Source organism: Phragmites australis, chromosome 9 (assembly GCF_958298935.1).
Source record: "Phragmites australis chromosome 9, lpPhrAust1.1, whole genome shotgun sequence".
Taxonomy (NCBI): domain Eukaryota; kingdom Viridiplantae; phylum Streptophyta; class Magnoliopsida; order Poales; family Poaceae; genus Phragmites; species Phragmites australis.
Genome location: NC_084929.1, coordinates 4,790,638 through 4,810,690, shown reverse-complemented (window position 1 = coordinate 4,810,690; position 20,053 = coordinate 4,790,638). Strand labels below are relative to the sequence as shown.

At 46.8% G+C, this 20,053-nt stretch overlaps 1 protein-coding gene across 1 annotated transcript; it reads left to right on the top strand.

The window, feature by feature from the left end:
• The first annotated feature begins 1,672 nt into the window (after window positions 1–1,672).
• LOC133928499 (uncharacterized) lies at window positions 1,673–9,884 on the top strand. Its single transcript, XM_062374847.1, has 3 exons — window positions 1,673–1,727; window positions 8,297–8,374; window positions 8,681–9,884. Exon 3 carries the CDS (start codon window positions 8,705–8,707, stop codon window positions 9,413–9,415), a length of 711 nt encoding a protein of 236 aa, XP_062230831.1. The 5' UTR covers window positions 1,673–1,727; window positions 8,297–8,374; window positions 8,681–8,704; the 3' UTR covers window positions 9,416–9,884.
• The last annotated feature ends 10,169 nt before the right edge of the window (window positions 9,885–20,053 follow it).

The window sequence follows — 20,053 nt, the reverse complement described above, 5'->3', positions numbered from 1 at the left end:
GGAACACATAACTTCATTTGGTTTGAGCTAAAACTCTTTAGGTGTACTTTGATATCAGTTTTGAGTTCATGCTCTGCTGAACCCGAAAGTTCTGGATTCTGTATATTTCACTGCAAAATCTCTTGAACTCGGAAGTTCCGGATTCTGTACAATCCACTGCATAGTTTTAATTTTGCAAGAACGCCTATGCACCCCCCTCTAGGCGACATCGTTGTCCTTTCACATGAGCACCAGGGAGTCTGGCTAGGTGGGTGGGTTATGGCATGGGCCCTGGAGATCGATGGGGGAAGGCCGCGGACGGATGGAGGAGATGACAAAACCGGGAGGCTCACAAAGTAAAATTTGCATGGAGGCACGGGAGCCATCGACGCCCAACCCCTACTTCTATAGCAAAGCTACCAATATTTTTCTCTCCGCCCCCTTCTCTCTCCACATGGGTTGTTGGGCGGGTGGGTCACGAGTGGCTGGCTAGGTTCGGATTTAGGGTGGTACCACGGGTAAATAAAAATAGACTCATACTTGGATTCGGTTCGAGTCGGGGCCCCGACCCGATGGCCCCACGGGGCCATTTTTCCACCCGAATGCGCCCCCATCGGGTCTGAAACCCATGGAGACTCGACTCAATGGGACAAACTGCCATCTCTAGGGTGCATTTAGTTGGAGGACAATGTTGGATGGGATATAACCATACATTTTTTGTTGGATGGGGTGATCCAATTTTTTGTTTGGTAGCATAGATAGGGTTATCCAATTTCTTGTTTGGTTGAACATATAGAACTTGGATGGGGTTAACCAAAATTTTGTGGGACTCACTTGTCATATATGTAGTTTTTCATTAAAATATCATATGTGACCTTATTTTGTTGATTTTTAATTGCAATGAATACAATGTTACAATTAGATCGCAAATTTGATAAATGGTTTAGGAGATAATATCATTTAAAACGTCCTAACGAAAAATACATTTACTCTAACCAGCTAGAATATACCAAATTAATAGGGATAAAGCTCATCCAGAACATAGATGACTTCATCCAGCCAATTTTATGAGATGGGTTCATCCAACATCTGAAGAGAATATTTCCCTTAGGTGACCATCCCATCTACCTTGCCCTCTAACCAAACACTTTAAAAAACTTGATGACCACCTCCTATCCATAGATATCCAAACTCACCCTTAGGCTTCATTTGGGAAGGCTGGGATTGACCGGGATCATGGCCTGATCCTGGCCACCCATGAATCACATCCACACCCAGGGGGGAGGGGATCCACGGGGGGGGGGGGGGGGGGGGGGGGCAAAAACTGCATTTGGCAATGCCAGCGGTTGGAACAAACCAGCTACAAACCCTGCCAAACCACAGGGGAGAAAAGAATTATCGGTCCAGGCCAGGAATGAGAGCGCTCACAATCTTACTCGCATCACCCTCATCTTCTCGTGGCACCATCTTGCTCCCGTGTGCCTCTCGTCTCCAACCCGACTCCAGCGGTGGCGACTTCCCAACTCTAGCAGCTGTGGCAACTCCCTAACTCCAGCAGTGGCTACAACGGCTGATTCTCCACGCTGGTTCTCATTCCTCCTCCCCGTCCTAACTCCTCCTCCTAGGGCTTGTCATTCCCACGGATCTGACATTTTTCTCACTAATCCACCATTCGGACATGGTAGATTTGCTTGGGATCATTGATCCACATCTGTTGTACGAATCAATTTGGCCATCGTCGTGCACAGGTACGCATCTCAGCACACTGTCGGTGACTTGTAGTGTGAGGTAGAGCAAGATCTAGGACATGTCCAGCCAGTAGAGGCAAGTAGCACCCTCAACATTATGCCTCTCCCCATGAATTAGTCTAAAATTATTTCTGTTCGATTCTTTGTGGGGGTTCAAATCGTTGAAATTTTTTCTTTCAATTTTATTCTATTTAATAGGTATTATGGAGCATAGACGTTTATCTCAGACATGGATTTAGGCTGAAAATTTTGGTTTCATCACCAATCTAACTTCCTAGGGACTAGGGAGATGACCAACAATCGCCATGAACCCCATATGCTACACAATACTATGTTGACTTGTTGATTAGGCTCTGATTGGTAGCTTCTCCTCGAACTTTACTTGCTGCAGTAGTCTCTGGCTCTCTGGAAACATTCAATTTGTTTCTCTTAGCTATGTAGTTAGTTCATGAGATTAGCTTCTAGAATATCAATCCAAGTCTTGCTATGGTTCTTGCTTTGTGGTTATGGAAGTTGGGGTTCTGGTATATTGAAATTGGGAGTTCAGAGGTTTGTTGTGTTGGAGTAAAATTGGGGAACTAAAGAAGTATCTTTTCACTTGCATTGGTTGAGGGACTATTGCTAAAGTTTTTGCTACATTCTTTTTCAGTGATCAATCAATAAACATGCCTTAGTAAGGCATAACTAGTGTAGTTTTTTTTTGTCAGTTTTGCTATATTGTGTGGTTATGAGCAATTAGCGCAGGATGCGCTAAAAAAGTCAAGTCAAAGCATATTGCTATTTGACATAGCCAACTAATCACATATGTAAGGTGCAACAAAGAGCTTACCATCCGAATACATCTGCTAAAGACAAGCACTCTTTGTAAAGGAATAATTACAATAAAAAAGAGTAAACTAGGTAGTTTAAGTTTTATAAAGTGATTCAACACGTGCTATCTTGTGTTCTTGCATACCTGTTGTTCCAACGACCATTGCTGAGATACCCATCTTAAGTCAAACCAATTTGCAGCCAAAGCAAAACATTGTAGTGTTACTTGGACAGGCCAGAGGAGAAATCGTATAGACGTTGCTTTGTGCAATATCCAAACAGTCAACAAATGATGCAAATTTTTATGATGAACCACACATAAATAGGAATGATGTGCAGCAAAGGTTCTAAGTCTCACATATCCTAACATAAACAACCAGGTAAAATGCTAATTTAATGAGAAATTTGCAAAGTGCACACTTAGATAGCTTACAGTAACAATATCAAATCCTTCAAATGTAAATTTCTGAACATTAAGAAAATAAATATTCACAAGGCCCTAAAATTGAAGTGTTTGATCAAAACCAACTGCTGAAGGATGAGCAGAGGCCGAGTTATACGAAAACTGAAAGGATGAGCAGAGGCCGCGTTATACGAAAACAGGAAGGTGTCTTTGTTTATCAAGTTACAGACCATAATAATCTCATTTTGGTATTATGTAGCTTGTGCATAAAACATTTCTACTCAGCACCAACAAACTCTCATTTTTCTTTCATTTGTCATTTGTAAGCATCTTGGTTTCATGCCATCGTGTTTCGCATGTTTTGTTGTCACTTGTCAGTCATATTTCTCTCTCTTGCTCACGCTCTTGACCGAAACTAACGTCTCCTTTGGTACTTGCTTTTGCAATAGGTACAAGTTGGAACTAAAAAGTTGTGAAAGATGATTATGTAATTTAGAGAATAAATTAGTGATTTCAAGACCTCAAGAGATGTGTTATTTTTGTTATGCGCAAACTAGTTTGCAACTTTATACGACATGCACATAAAATGCTTTTGGTAAATATTTCATGTTTTGAGTCATTCACATTACTCTTGCCATTTATTGGTTTTCCTAATTTTCTTTGATTTTTTTAGAATTGTTTTCTTGATTTTATTTGAATTTTTCTGATTGTTTCTGAATTTGCAGAGTCTTTACTTTTGAATTACTCACTTGATTTATTTATATTTTTTCTTCTTCCTAAAATATTTACTATATATATATATAACTACCTCATGGAAACAATTCATGATAATCCAAACTATCCTAAATGCTTCAAACAAGTAAGGGATTAAACCTCATAACCTGGGAGGGGATTGAGTGGAAGGAGGGGATCAACCTAATCCCCTAAGCATCTCTAAAAGGCTCTTTATTTCACTCCTTATAGTCAAATTTAGAGATTTATAGGCCAAAATCGTTCTTCAATAGACTCTATATCTCATTGCCTATCTTTACCAACCCGCTATCCATCCCCTTCCACCCCCTACATTTGGAGAGCGACTCCCGTTCCCTATCCTCTGAAGCTCGCCCTCCCACCCGCCCTGTCGTCCTACGCCCGGGCTTGGCTGCCTGCCCTCCTGTGCCGCCCTCAAGCTGATCCTTGAAATCGATGGAGCTGGACTTTCTGGGACTCGGCTCGCCGATGATGGCTATCGCGACCACGGGTGGCCACCCTCCGCTCCGATCGCCCCAGGACGCAACCTTTGCAGTAAGAAACCTCAAATCCGGGACCGAATCGTCCCCAAAGGTGGGGCTTTCACCCGGGATCCTCGAACCACAAACCAAATTAGCCGCAAACAAGGGTCAATCAGTCGGCCGGTCACCACTAACAAGACCAATATTGGATTTTTTGATGGAGGAGTCATGAAACCTTCGACCAGTGGGAGCAAACATCAAAACCCGAGAATCACCCCTGCCGCCAATGCAGCTGCCGCCTCCCTCCATGCCACCTTAGCCTCTAGGATGCAGGAGCTAAGATTCGTGCAGTACCAAACCCTACCACTTGTAGCCTTGTACTAGTACTGAGATGATTCATGGGAGCTAGGAGCTAGGACATGGGACGACAGAGGAGGGAGGACAAGAGAGAGAACAAAATGCTTGTGGTGGCTGGGGCAGCCGCAGTAGCAGGAGCAGCAGGCGGGCAGGGCCATACACGCATGTGTATGTGCTGGCCATCGCCCTACGCGTGTGTATGATGTATAGAATCCATCTGAAATATTTTCAAAAAAACTCCCTATATGAAAATATAGAGATGAGTTTTAAAAATATCTTAAAGATGCTCTTAGATTATTTCTCCTGAATCCAACATAGTGAAAATGCCATGCACCTACCAAACAAAACCTTAATGTTGAACCCCACCCCACATGGATCCGAATCTCATGTGAAGTTAGGGTCGCACTCTAAAACACCAGAATATTACAGTAAACTACCGCCAAATACTGTAGCAGTTCTTCTATAAACTACAGTCAAATACTATTCATAAGATAGTCATCTCTTTGGGATCCGACGGAGTGAATTCACCTCCGATTCAAGTTAGACCATTTTCCAATGGTTTCCTTCCCTTCCCACTCCAAAATCCCTTCACGGAGGGATTCCCTTCCCAGATTCATTCCCTTCAGGTTCCTGCACTCCAACAACATTTCCTTCCCCAACAGACTTCCAATATTCTATCATTCTTCGTAACTACTACCACCTTGCACGATACGGTGCGTATCCATGGTACTTGTACGTCGTACATGTTATTTTTATGGGGACTAGAATGATTGCTACGCATGGAACTGAATCTATTTCCGCGATGAAACTGTAAACAAACGGTCAATGCCAGTACCGTTTCATCGCGAGTGTCGTGGACAAGAATCTTGTCGTGGAAGGTAGGAAGCACATGGGAGCTGGCTTCATGGTCACGAGTCTTCCCATGTAAGGAATTGTACACATGCCTGACTCCTTGCAGGGGAAGCTAGCCACTGGTTGCTTCATACGAAGATTGGAGTCCCTATAAAAAGGGGCAGACTCCATACTTGAGAGGCATAATTGCCTCCATATTTGGCATCTACACAATGAGCTCATCAGAGTCTGAAGGTATGCTAATGTTCTCGTCAGACTCGAGCGACGAAGAGGATGAATTGCTATTGCTGGTCGCCATCGAGGAGGAATAGGCTGCATCCCAGGTCGGAGCCGGCAGCGTGGCTCCGTCCCTGGCCATGCGGTCATAGACCGTGGGCACTAGGAAGGTGCTGCTAGGCATTTCAGGGACTACTTAGCTGATAACCTAGTGTATGGTGATACATTGTTCCATCGTAGGTAAGACCATCTTCGCTATGCAGCACGTATGTAGGTTGCGATCCGTACTAACGATTGTTCACCCTATCAGGTTTCGGATGAGTCGTCCATTGTTCTTGAGAATTGCCGCTGCTGTGGAGCACCATGACTCATGGTTTCGGCAGAAGAGGGATACAACTGGGAAACTCGGTCTAAACCCCCTACAAAAAATGATCGTGGCCATCCGACAACTAGCATACGGAGTCAGTGCAGACGCTGTGGATGAGTATGTTCGGATAGGGGGTAGCACAGCGATGCTGGCCTTGAGGAAGTTTGTCCAAGCTGTTGTCTTACTTTTCTCTAATGAATACATTCGTGCTCCCATCGTAGAACATACCGTCGACTTTTGGCCGATGGCGAGTGGAGAGGGTTCCCTGGGATGCTTGGGAGCATTGACTGCATGCATTGGGTATGGAAGAACTGTCTGAAAGCATGGCATGGCGCATATACCGATCATACTCGCAAGTTGCCCATAGTTTTGGAGGCGGTTGCGTCGTATGATCTATGGATATGGCATGCTTTCTTTGGAATGCCTGGTAGTCTGAATGATATAAATGTTTTGCACCGCTCTAACATTTTCAGTAGGCTCATTGACGGGATTGCGCCACATGTGTCATATACCGTTAACGGTAACAGGTATGACATGGGGTACTACCTAGGGGATGGAATTTATCCCGAATGGGCGACCATAGTGAAGCAAATTTCAGCACCAAGAGGAAACAAGAGCGTGCATTTCTCCGCCATGCAAGCAGCAGTCCGGAAAGATGTGGAACACGCATTTGGTGTTCTGCAGTCGAGGTTCGCCATAATTCGCGGACCAGCAAGAGTTTGGGATCAAAGCACGCTGCAGAACATAATGCCGAGCTTCTTAAAGTAGGATAGGATATAGAGCCTTAATATTGTTCACATTGCACAAACATTATGGATACAAAATGTTTCGAATTTAAACAAACAGAGTCTGCCAGGACATCAAAGTGCCAGGACATCAAGTCATCGCCAACTCAACAACACCCAATAGCAAAGAACTAAAACACGGACGCCTACGGGGTCTGCTCTACGAGCTTCCACTTTGCCAGGATATCTTCCTGCCTCTTCCTGTAATACTCTTGAAGGGGACCACTAACAGTGTCCAAGTCGACCTTCATTATACGCTCGTCTTGATCATTTACTCGGACGGATGCCTGCAGACGCATTACCGAAATCTGCTCCTTCTTCAACTCCACCATAACCTTCTTTGTTTCGCTAAGATCAGCTTGGTGCCTTTCATACATCCCACCAAACACGGTAGCCAAAGATGTAGTGGAAGGTGATTTGCGCGCACGGGCCGCTTTAGCTGCGTCCCTTCCAATAGGCCTAGGAAGCTCAGTCGATGCATTCGAAGCCGCGTCATTCGCCACTTCATTGCATGCAGCTTGGCTAGATTGTGCGTCCACTACATCTTGCATCTTTTGTGCCTTCGCGGACTCACGCGCGTGCCACTTCGGGTGGTTGGCAAGCATGACCCAATAATGCGTGTATGCAAAAGGCTTCCCCTCAATGCCCTTATATGCCGTGCAAGCTCGAGCCATCTGCCAAAAAGGATTGAGCCGCAGGTTACCAGGTGTTCCAACTATATACAATACAAAGGTCACCAGGTTATATGAGCATACCTTATCACGCTCATTGGTCCCGCTAGGATTGAGCTGCTCAACCTTCCTCACATGCACCGCGAACTTGCTAACTGCATTCGTGATGAGCTTCATGTGATTGATCAAAGCCTTATCGAATCTAGTCATCATGGTTGGCTTCCTATAAGTATTGAAGTACTTGGCAATCATTCCTCAATACGTCTCCTTCGACTGATTTGTACCAACCACAGGATCCTGGCTGACGTTTAACCATGTCGACACGAGCAGCTCATCCTCCTCATCTGTCCATTTTGTTCGGTCTGTCTTTGGCTCCGCCTTCTCTTCTTCTTGGATATGGTTACCTTCTTCCTACCCTTCTCCTCGCTGCCTAAGTTGAATTGCCCCATCTCCTCATATGGAACAGGACTGTCCAAAACATCAAACTGGGACATGTCTGAGGGCGATGCCACAACTGAGGGACCCTGCCCCCCCATCTCCTGCCCCGGCCAAGTCATCTGATCAGAACCATCCTGAAGCATACTCTCGTAAAATAGATCCATAGCGCCCCTTCAAATCATTTCGAACATACATCAGTAGTTTTGGAAATTAAAACCAATAGCATAAAAAAAACATCTGCAACATCATTTAAGCAAAGTGATACTGCACGCCACACAAGTCCTCAATTTCCTGTTGTCAAAGAACAACTACGTAGTGCCAGCAATGCAGTGATACAACAGTGCAATTCACAGTCAATTCCCAACCAATTACTTCATCTTATTCACTATAAGATCAGTTCATACAGTTCACTAGATCAGTTCAGGTTTTCAGCACATGACAAAATCATAACACATGCAGTTCATAGTTCGTGCTGCGGAACAATGGATACAAGCCTGTCACCAGCAGCAGAGATACACAAGAGGCAAGTTCTCTGCGGTATTTCGCTAGCTTTTCTTTAGTTGGAACACATTTGCAAATATTATTGTTTCACTGTCGATGTTTATGGATAATGTAGGATAAGCTTCACTGCTTGTTGCTATTTTAGTACAAACCCTGCACAATATTTTTCACACAGAAAGTGTCACACTAAATCCATTGTACTAGCAGGTTTTGTTTCTTCGGATGAAATTAGCACAATGATTTTGTCCAGTTAGTGTTTTGCTGTGCAACTTGGATAAATCTGTACCTTGATCTTCCATTTATCTTGGTCTCATCGTGCAATCTACTGCTGTGCATTTGCAGATACATTACACTCCTGGAACAACTATGCTCAAAATCTTCAAATATACCAGAGCAGAGGAATGTTTGCTTGATGAATTCATGATGCATGAGGAGGAGGAAGCAATGAGTAAACAACACAAGAGTTCTAAGCTGAGGCGGGGCGCCCCACAGTTTATGCCTGCATCTGTGCATGCCCGTCGTACCTACAACACTCTGCTGCTCAAATCTGACAGTGAACTGATGGACAGAATGATCAGGGAGACAAACCTTCTGACAGACGAGCTACAAGATCTCAATTTGGAGAGACATCAGGGTTCATGTCAAGAATTTGGGAACCTGACTAGCAAAGCTTCCACTGCAAACGCACAGAGAGAAAGCCATTGCTATGGAAAGCAGGCTCATGAGAGTATTGTGAAGGATATAACATACCAAGCATACAAGCCCGTAACTGCAAACGTGAAGGCAGCTTTGGACGGAGGACAACAATACTGGAAGAATGTTGAGATCTCTCCAAGTGGAAAAATACACACAGAAACTGCTTCTTGCGTCTCGTCAAAAGTGCTTGAGTATCCGATTGAAGATAAAAATGCTTTGGTGCAGAGTGCACCAGGAGTTTCAGAGATGACCTGTGAAGAACAAAAGATCATTGGGAAACCCTGTTCTCTTGCATACAACTTCGAGATAAGTGAAGCCTGCTCAAAATCCCTGGCTGGTGTTGTTGCCATTGGCTCGATGCTGATCCCGATTGCGATGTAGATCCAAAAGCATTTCTGTCATCAGCTGGAACCAAGGTATCGCTCGTAAGTAGGAGGGTTGCTCTTTTTTTGGCTTCTTAGTAGGGTTCTTGATGACCGTTGAGTAAACGATTGACAGCTTCATCTGGCAAATAGAGATTCACCGATCTTAGCATTATAGCTTCGACCGGGAAGGTCCAGATTTCACAATATTCCCACTTCTTTGTTTGAAGCTTCGGTTACCCTATTCTCTGAGAAGGAAAGCACAAGATGCAGGGATGCGCTGAACATTTTCGTAAAATGGATACCTGAATCCGGAGTCACTTGATCTTTGTTACTTGATCGTACATGGTTTGCTGGAATGATATGCTGTTATCATCTCATTGGTTTTGTTTTATTTTATTTTTTCTTGTTAAAACGACTGAACTCGATCCTGAAGCGAAAACTCCTGTTTCTCTTCGAGTTGAAATTCCAGCATACATCTCCTGATCCATCGTGGAGTCGTTTGGTGAGACCTTGAACTACAACCTGTGGTTTGAATGTTTGATGGTGCGTTTGTCCGAGGTAAGGTTTTGGATTAGAGACTGCACCTTGTGAGATCCCAGGAGCATCTGCATGATAATCTAGACCAGTGATTAAAATTCTGGCCAAATTATGCGAATTTCAAAGGGGTACGAAGTATCTAATTTTGAAATTTTCTTTTACTAACATATGGAACTCATGGGACAGATAATGAAAAATGATTGAAATTTTGACCAAATTTTGCAAATTTCGGTCTTTTGTCGGTGAATAAAAAAATTGTAAAACAAAATTGAAATCGTTGGTCTAGATCATATGAGCATGTCATAGATTGGGCCTGTACCTGGGCTTTCTGGGCTGGCCCAGAGACAGAATCTATGGATGAACAGAAGATCAGACTTGCCTTCTTCCTCCTCCGGCTCTCGTCTCCTCGCCTGAGCTCCTCTCCACTGATCCCTTCCCCTGCTGCTTCCTCTATTCCCAGTCCCCCTTCTTTCCCCGGTCTAGTGCTCCTTCTCCTATGCTCTATTTCTTCCTCAATGTGTATCCCTAACTTGTTGAACTCTGAGTGATCAATATAGCTTCGGTTGGATCGATTTGGTGTTCCTGTTTGTTGATCGGTGTGTTGGGTCGAGCGGGAACGTGACAGAGCACAGATTTCTTTTTCTCACGTGTGTAGTGTGCTGTGCTTTATTTGATATTTTCTCGGATCGGATCGAATCATCGAAGCTCCATCCGTTGATGAGAAAGAAACTAATGCATGTGATGACGTACGTGTGTGAGTATTTGATTTATCTAACCACGTACGTAGTGGCTCCCAGACCAAAACTTGGTCGCGGCAGATGATTTCGTTACCTGACTTGCATCCTGCGGAACAGGTGCGGCTTCCATCATCATCTGCTTGCTGTCACCGCACACAAGTGACTACTTCCTCATGGAAATGAAAAGAATGACGAGATACTCAGATGGATACGAACGACAAACACAGCTCGAATCAAATGCTTTATCATTTGGCTCGTTCCAATTACTTGCTCTACTACAACAACAACAGCAATTATTATTACTATTTTTATTTGGACCTGGGCAGTGGAGGTCTCGGTGTAGTTGTTGCGTCCAGGCCCAGGCGTAGTTCTCCAGTCAAAGCCACCGCAACCTACTGCCCGAGGCCTCGTAGTTTTATTGACTTCGGTCACTATGCTCTATAGGTATAAAGCCGAATGGCATACAGGAAGAGATAAGGTGCGGAGGTGCAAGCGACGGTTCCAAAGGGAATATATGAAACGAGGAGCATCGAAGGGCGGAAGCAGTAGCGAAACCCGAAAGGCACCAAGACGCAAAAGCGAAGGCCGAAGCCTGGGCGCAAAGCGGAGGCCGAAGCCCAGGCTCAAAGTGGAGAACGAAGCCCAGAGGGCGAAGGGATACGATGAAGGGACCTTCAAGAAGATAACGAATGGCGGCCTCGGGAGGAGCATAGGAGTAAAAGAGGGTCTGACGGGAGGACAACCAGAAGGAAATCGAAGCTAGGTCCGAATGGAGCCTTGGCACATGTCCTTTGAGACACATGTCGGGCACGGCTAGGTTAGGGTTTTGCAAATGTACATGGACTGTAATACATAGGAATATTCTGAGGTTATTCCTAGGGTCAAAAGGAATATTTATGAGGATAAGGGGTACAAATGTAATGATGATTGAGGTGATTGATGTATAGTTATAAATACCCTCACTCAACTGATATGATATCAAGGAAGATCATTACACTCTATATTGCTACTCTATTATGTGAGTACTGTTCACTATGTTGCGATCAAGATCCCATAATTTGACGCCAATCATGGGGATTCGATTCCACCTTGTTTCGAAATTTTTGCGAAAGGTTAGGAGTGAAGTTATGCTTTGCATCAGTTGGCAATCTGCAATCCAATGGGACAGTGGAAAGAGCCAACAGAGGCATCTCCACCGCAGTAGCCAAGCGGTTGGTAGGATTGCTGAAGGGTAAATGGGTGGAGGAATTTCTGAAGGTTTTGTGGTCCCTCCGCACAGCAGTCACTCGGCCTACGAGCTTCACACCCTTCCGCTTGTTATTTGGAGATGATATCGTGACCCTCTGCAGTCCCCGAAGATGAAGCACTATCGAAGGATCTCACACAAGAGACTCGCCTGGCAGTGGTGGCAAACCTCATGAAGTACCAAGAAGAGACAAGGTGATAGGTAGATAAGAAGATTGGGGCATTACATACCAGTCCGGAGATCTCGTACTCCGATGAAAGCTAAATCATGAAGTTGTTGGGAAGCTTCAATCCAAGAGGGATGACCCTTTCATTTTGACGGAGTCCCGGAGACTAGGGTCGTATTGTTTGGCCACACTAGAAGGCAAAGCACTCTATCACACATGGAACAAGGATTTGCTCCGCAGGTTTTGGGTTTAAGGACTACCCTTTATTTATTTGTTTTAATAGATAGGGTTAGTTAAGTTGTCTTTACTTTTCTGCAAAATGTAAAAGTAGATGTCTTCAGAGCTGTACTCTTTTCCTTGTAGGGGAAGCCCTATTCCGGGGTGCAAGTTTTTTAATAAGACAACCTCCTTATGTAATCCCTAAGTGAATGAAAGTATATTCCTGAAAAGAATATTTGACTTTGCTTCGTGAATGAAGGGTTGTAGTCTAAGGACTCCCCTATGGCTAACGTCTAAGGACTCGCCACTTCGAAGACTGGGCAAGCCTAAGGGCCCCGAAGGGCTGATGTCTAAGGACTCACCCGTAACAATGAAGGGTCATAGTCTAAGGACTCCTCTGTGGCTGACATCTAAGGACTTGCCACTTCAAAGATCGAGTGAGCCTAAGGGCCCCAAAGGGATGATGTCTAAGAACTCGCCCATAACAACGAAGGGTCATAGTCTAAGGACTACTCTGTGGCTGATATCTAAGGACCTCATCACTTTGAAGACCAAGCGAGCCTAAGGGCCCCGAAGGGCTAATATCTAAGGATTCGCCTGTAACAACAAAGGGTCATAGTTAGGGCTAGACAAAAATCTCGCGGCTCATGAGCTAGCTCGGGCTCGTGAAGGCTCGGCTCGGCTCGACTCGACTCGTTGCTCAAATGAGCCAAGCCCGAGCAACTCTGTTGGCTTGTTCCAGCAATCGAGCCAAGTCGAGCCAGCTCGCAAGCCTCTCGCGAGCCAAACCAAGCCATGGACGACCTGCACTAATGCATGATCAGCCCGGCCATAGCCCACAGGGTCCGTCATCCGCATGATCCATGCATGAGTACACGAACCAGCAATCACCTTGAGGCTTGAGCCTTGCCTTTTTTTAATACCACTGAGAGCACTCACCGCATGATCCATGCATGCATGCACATTTTTCGTTTGTTTATTCGGCAGCCACATGCATGTGACAATCACCACCAGCCATGCAAAACCGCATGAATGCATGCAAAACCAGCCCGACTTGCATACTTCTAGCACCCAATTTTGATAGGCTCGTGAGCCAGCTCGAACCAACTCGAGCCAGTAATCGAGCCGAGCCGAGTTGGTATTTTAGCTCAGTTCACAAAACGAGCTGAGCCTACAGTTCACCAAGCTTCTACGAGCCGAGCCGAGCCCGGCTCGGTTCGTCTCGTTTCCAGCCCTAGTCATAGTCTAAGGATTCCCCTGTGACTGATGTCTAAGGACTCGCTACTTCGAAGACCAGGCGAGACTAAGGGCCTAGGAGGGCTGCCGTCTAAGGACTCTCCTGTAACAATGAAGAGTCACAGTCTAAGGACTCTACTATGGTTGATGTCTAAGGACTCACCACTTAGAATATCGAGCGAGCCTAAGGCCCCAAAGGGCGAATGTCTAAGGATTCCCAGGTGGCTGGGGTCTGAAGAACCACTACGAATAAAAAATTGAACTAAGCAAAACTAAAGGCCTTGAAGGCTAGTGCCACGCCAACGCTTAGCATATAACTAACCACGACGAAGGGTTTTTGCACCTAGATGTCTTGTTTTGAACAGAATAATCAAGCGAGACAAATCAATGCAGAAAGCTGCCAATACTTTATTGAACCAAATAATGTTACACAGTAGAAATTATAGGGACGGCGGAGGTTTGTTCAAAGATCTCGAAGGATCACTCGTAAACATCTCCTTGTACCTACAGCTTCGCGCCAATTGAAATGCGAAGCCATGCCTAGCATCAAAAGAGGCCTCGGGGTCTGCTTCATCGTCCGGCTAGTCTTCGGAGCATAGGGACTCAGACGACAATATCTCAACAAATGCTACAAGTGTGTCGCCCCGGGCTCTTCAATAGGCTCATCCTTAGGGATTAGGAGCTCTGCCTCTGAAAAAGGATGCGCACCCCTACGCTTCCTCTGAGCTTCTAGCATAGAATCATCAAAATTTTCCTAGAACTCTTGAGCCTCAATGTTATATGCATCTATCAGGATGTCAAAGCAAAAAACTCCGCCAGGTTGTGTGAAGTATGTAAATACCTTTATACTTCATAGCCAATGGAAGTACATCCAACGGTGACCTCTTTGGGTCGAAGCCCGAAGATTGGGTTTTCTCCCACTTATGAATGGGCTGGGAGCCTCGTCTAGCCATGCGTTTGAAACACTGAAAGGGTGAAGGTGTAATATATGAAGTAAGATGTATAGCCAACAAAGCATTTTTCATTAATAAAACATGTTTACAAAAACTTGATAAGAGTTAAGATATTTACAAAATCGAAGCCAGGCCTTGGCCTACACCTGGGCTCCACCAATGTTGCCTTCTCCGCTCTACCCTCCCTCCGCCACGCTCCCCCCACGTGATCCCTCGGGGACACCCATTCCAGAAGCCGAAGTGTTGGCATGAACGATTCGGCGGGTAACACGGGCCTCCGCTCGTCCATAGGCAAACCAATACTTCTGAAAGAAAGCCTTGCTGGTAGTCTTCACCCCACGGTCTAAAGCCTTCGCATTAGCTTCCGTTGGGAACTCATAGTTTGGTGCGCCAAGGGCCTTGAAATGCGTGGACCTAGCAACCTTAAGCGCGGCGAGCGTGGCCTTGATAGAGGCTCCAAGATAGAAGTTGTTGAAGGAACGCGTGTCGAACTTGAGGCCATGTAGAACACATTAGATCCAGCCAAGAGCCCCCCAGAGGTTGGTGGCGGCCAAAGAGGGTGGAGTGTCACTCACTCCCAGCTCGTTAAGGAGCTCGAACACCTTTGCAGAGACTGTGTCGGTCTCCCCAGTGAGAGCGGCTAACTCCTTCCCTCGGCTGCCTTCTCTTCCTCAAGGGCGGTGTCTAGGGCGATCCACTATTTCTTCTCCTCCTTGAGGGCAGCCTCCTAGGTGAGCCACTATCTACGCTCTTCCTCAAGGGTGGCCCGAAGGCCCTTGACCTCCACCTTGGTGCGCTAGCACTTGGACAGAGCCTTTTCCAACCGAAACCTGACTTCGACAATGGAATAGGGGCTCCCTGCACCAGAAGCAGGTCCTATAAAAGTTGAATACATTTTTAGGTGCTGATAAGTAATAAGCTAAAGAAACATACTCGAAGCCTTACCCTCGTGTGCGTGGAGATGATGTGATCCATCAAAACAGAGGGGAGGAACTCCGAAACCACCTCTTCAGCCTCCGTTGGCGGATTCTAAGGTGCTCCCGCTCAGATGGGGGACCTGAAAGGTGCCCATGAACCCCTTTCCCTTCCTAGGTTGGCGTGAAGGGATTTCTCATAGATACATAATCTCTGCTACAAAACAAAGTATAAGATCATGCAAAGAAAAAGCGAAGAGGGGGTATATGCACACCAAAAATTTTCCCTACGCTTGAACCAGCCGAGTGCTCCACAGGAATGTTCTCGGGAGAGCCTCTGGGGGCCGCGACATGGGGTGAGTCTTCGGCTGCAGTGAACCCATCGTCCGAGTCAGGGTCAAACAGATGGAGGGCATCCTGCATCTCGGGGTCCTCCTCGCCCGGAGGGATGGTGTTGAGTGGCACCACGGTGATTGGGGGCTCTGCTATGAAACAGAGGTAGAGGCATCGTTGGTGGCGACCTCTATTACCTTCCTCCGCCACGTGGTTTTCATAGGCACTAGGTGTGGCTCGTAGCAAAGGTCGCGCGCATCCAAGACACGGTTAAGTTGTGGGTCCTTCACCTTCTCAATTAACTCATCATGCTTAGGCTCTATGTATGGCCTGAGCAGGTCCTCTGTGGTAGCCTCAACCTCTTCGACGCTCTCTGAAAACAAAGAAAATTAATGAAGTCCAAACAAGATGTCGAAGGATGTATCAAAGGGGATTTCTATACTTACCCAGTGCCCCTTCGTAGTGAATCTTAAAAACTTGAAGCTCATCTGAGGAGTCGGTGGGTGGGTCATCGAACTTCCACCCCACGGTGAGCGGCGAAACCCCGGCCATGTAGTATTCCTCGATGAGGTCGCGGACACCGACACACTTTGAAATCGTCATGATGGCCTCGACCTTTGCCTGGATAGTGGGTATCATCTGCACCACTAGCCTCCTTCGGAAGGTGACATTCGTGGCATTTGAAGATATCTTGCATTCTTTGGGAACGTTGTAGTAGGACTAGAACTCAGTCTAGTTGCTACTCCACTGATTTCGATATGCCTTCGCAAGCACCTCCCCCGCCCATTAGGAATGAAGGACATGCTACCATATGAGGCAACACACTCTTTTTCATTCACGTACAGCCACTTCAGCTGGCAATTGGCGTAGTGGAGATGGGCGAAGGCTCTGGAGCTGGGGGCATGACCATGGGACCGCCAGACCCACGTGAAGGTAGACAAGCGGACGATGGTGTTTGGCGTCAGTTGTTGCATATCTAGATCATACCGCTCCAATATGCCAGACAAAAACTGTGACCGCAAGTAGCAGAGGCTAACTGCAAAGAATTCGACGAAGACTACAACTTCGCCTTCTTGAGGATTCGGCCTCGTCTCCTCCGGAGAGAGCACCTAGATGCCAGCTGTTCTCCACCATGAGTACAAGATGATCTTTGGTGAAGCAGCTAGTCCCAAAGTGCAATGTCGAAGATACTTATCGCTCGCACGATGAATCGTGGACTTCGTCATTGTGTCGAAGGGAGTGGAGAAAAAAAAGCGAAGAGGAAGGAGTGCTGGCTGTGCGAATGCTGAAGGGTCACTGAGATCTTCGTGAATGCATGGGTGCGGACATAGAAGAAAACGAGAAAAGAGTAAGAGTTGAGCTACCGTTGGGGCCCCTAAAGCTGGCCAACATGGTCGTGATTATTGGGCTGGCCTGAGTCCTGCTACTGTAGGCATGACACAGCCTGAGAGATAGCCGAGCTGGACCATCACGACATGCCTCATCGGGCCGTGCTTGGGTCGACACCGCGGTAGGCTGTGCTAGCGCAGCACGACCTGACTAAGCTGCACCACCGTGTAGACCCGCCGATGTGACCAAACCGCCCCACCCTCGATGCGATGCCGCTGCGCCACCGCCCCCACCTTGCCACGCTGCCGACGAGTCCCCATCGCCTCGCCCCCGACTTGCTACCACCATGCCGTCGCCCACCTCGCCTCACCTTTGCCACGCCACCTTCACACCCCCGCACTCGGCACGACACTGTGCTTCATGGGCCGTGCCATGGGCTGAGCTTCTGACACACGGGCTGACATGACATGACTCAGTTAGTTAGTCAAGCCTCACGGACTGTGACTTACCGGGTCTATGTTGGGTCGACCCATCAGGCCAAGTTGTCCAGGTCTGGCTCCCCCCTCCCGGTAGCACGAGTGAGAAAGATAGGACGCACTAGCGCACATACGGTGATTAGTATAGTGACACGCGCCCCAGGGTACAATTCTTAGAATGTCCAGGAGGCGTATGGGTGGGAACACCACGGGATACATGCCTGACAGATATAAAAAATAGGAAGGCGCGTAACGCTTCCAAATTGTCTACATAGCTGTATGTAGCCATAAACACGTGTGCGAAATTTACTATGGCTCCTGACATCCCTTTGGGAATCGCAAATGCTGCCATTAATTCTGAGTACGCGTACACGTAACAATTGCAACTGTGGTAGCATGTGACCTTTCACCTCCAACAAGTGACTTAGCTTGCCACCTATAAATACCAAAGCCATCACGTAAATTACTCATAACCTCACAGGAGCACAGTTTCACTCGTCTTTCTCACCGTCGGTTAACAATGCCTACCTAAGTAACATCAAAGTTCCACCGAAGGACACCATGGACTTGGGCTGTGCTTCTGTGGCGCATTCTCTGAAATATCGCCACTCGCTTCACCGAGCCTAGGGACTTCACATCTTTTAGAGCAGTCTGTCTGCAATGGCATGAAGACATTTGCCGCAAAGCCCACTCGCAATTCGCTCCGTGGATTCTCAAGAGCAATGAAATCCATGAGTTAGGCTACGTTCTCTTTTACTCATTGGCTGCTGAGATTCTCTTCAGCATACATGCCCCAACATTCGAAGGGAGGAGAGGGGGGGGTTGGAGACCTTCGGGTCAAGCCACCTCATAGGGTTCGACTGGTGCGATGGTTTCTCAGCCGTGGTTGTGAACCCACTAACAGGGGAGACCATCGCACTACCGTGGCTTCTGGAGTGGGTTTGTGATAGCCTCCCACGTGGTTTCATCATACATCCGTAGATGGAGGCAGGAGTAGACACCTTCGTTGTCACTTATGTGTATCACGATCACTACATCAAGTATGGAGAGCACATCGTCGATGCATAGTGGTGGTGTAGCGGGACCGAAGGTGGCTAGGTCTTAGTACCGCCCGAATACCTCTAGGTGATGATATGCCTCCAAGGTGGAGAAGACATGCGTGTCATCCAACTTGGGGGCCAGGTGCTCCTTCTCCGCCACAATATCCGATGGGTCTTGCTCGCACAAGCGATGACAAGCTTTTTGGACAATCAAGCCCTCAAGAATAGTTGATGGGTCTTGCCCCCACGAGCATCGTCGAGCTTCGTAGATCATTATGTCCTTGATAACATCTCGGCGTGCATGGACTGGAACCAAGCTTTGGAGCTACATGGCAAGATTATCTTGCAGAGATGGGACAACACATGGTATGTGCTATCGGAAGACAAGGACTTTGCTGACTTTCCTAAGAACTGCATCCGCTTCCTCGGCTAGAAAGACCACCACGGTGGGGCAGAGTACTACATGTGGTGGTCCGACATCACAACGCGAATCTCGAGCATCATCAAGCATATCCTTACGGTTTCGTAATGCGCGCCTGGAACTTGGTTTGTACCAGGCTTCAAGTAGCACACTCCAGCTAGGGGCGATAATAGCCATTGTAGTAAATTAAAATTAACATTTTGTTTAATATATCTCTAGTCCTCCGTCATGCAGGTTAGTTCTGTTAAGTTTGGGGTTGATTTCGGCTAGCTAAAGGGGGGGGGGGACTGAGAGAGGGGGTACCACCCCACTGTCTAAATATTCTCGGCTTCACCGCCCCCTCCCCACGAAGTCAGACCAAAACTACGAAGGAGCCACTGTTGGGGGAATGGTACCATGCCAACCCCCTTTGTTGACTTCGGCCACATCAGCCAACCACTAATGCAAGGAAGCAATACTAATGTTGTGATAGAGATATTTTCATTGTGCTATGCAGGCATAAGGCCGAATGGCATAGGACGAAGGACATGAAGCTCGGAGGTGCAAGCGACGGTCTCGAAGGGAACACATGAAGCGAGGAGCACCAAAGGGCAGAAGCACTAGCGAAGCCTAGAAGGTGCCCGGGTGCAAAGCGAAGGCCAAAGACAGGGTGCAAAGCGAAGGCCGAAGCCTGGGCGCAAAGTGGAGAACAAAGCCTAGACGGTGAAGGGATGTGACGAAGGGACCTTCAGGAAGAGAACGAATGATAGCCCTAGGAGGAGCATACGAGTCAAAGAGGTTTTGGTGGGAGGATGAGCAGAAAGAAGTCGGCGCTAGGCCTGAAGGGAGGCTCAGCACATGTCCTTTGAGACACGTGTTGGGCATGGCTATGTTAGGGTTTTGCAAATGTACATGGACTGTAATACACAAGAATATTTCAAGGTTATTCCTAGGGTCAAAGGGAATATTCCTAGGGATAAGGGGTACAAATATAATGATGGTTGTGATGGTTAAGGTATGGTTATAAATACCCCCACCTAACTAATATGATATCAAGGAACAATCATT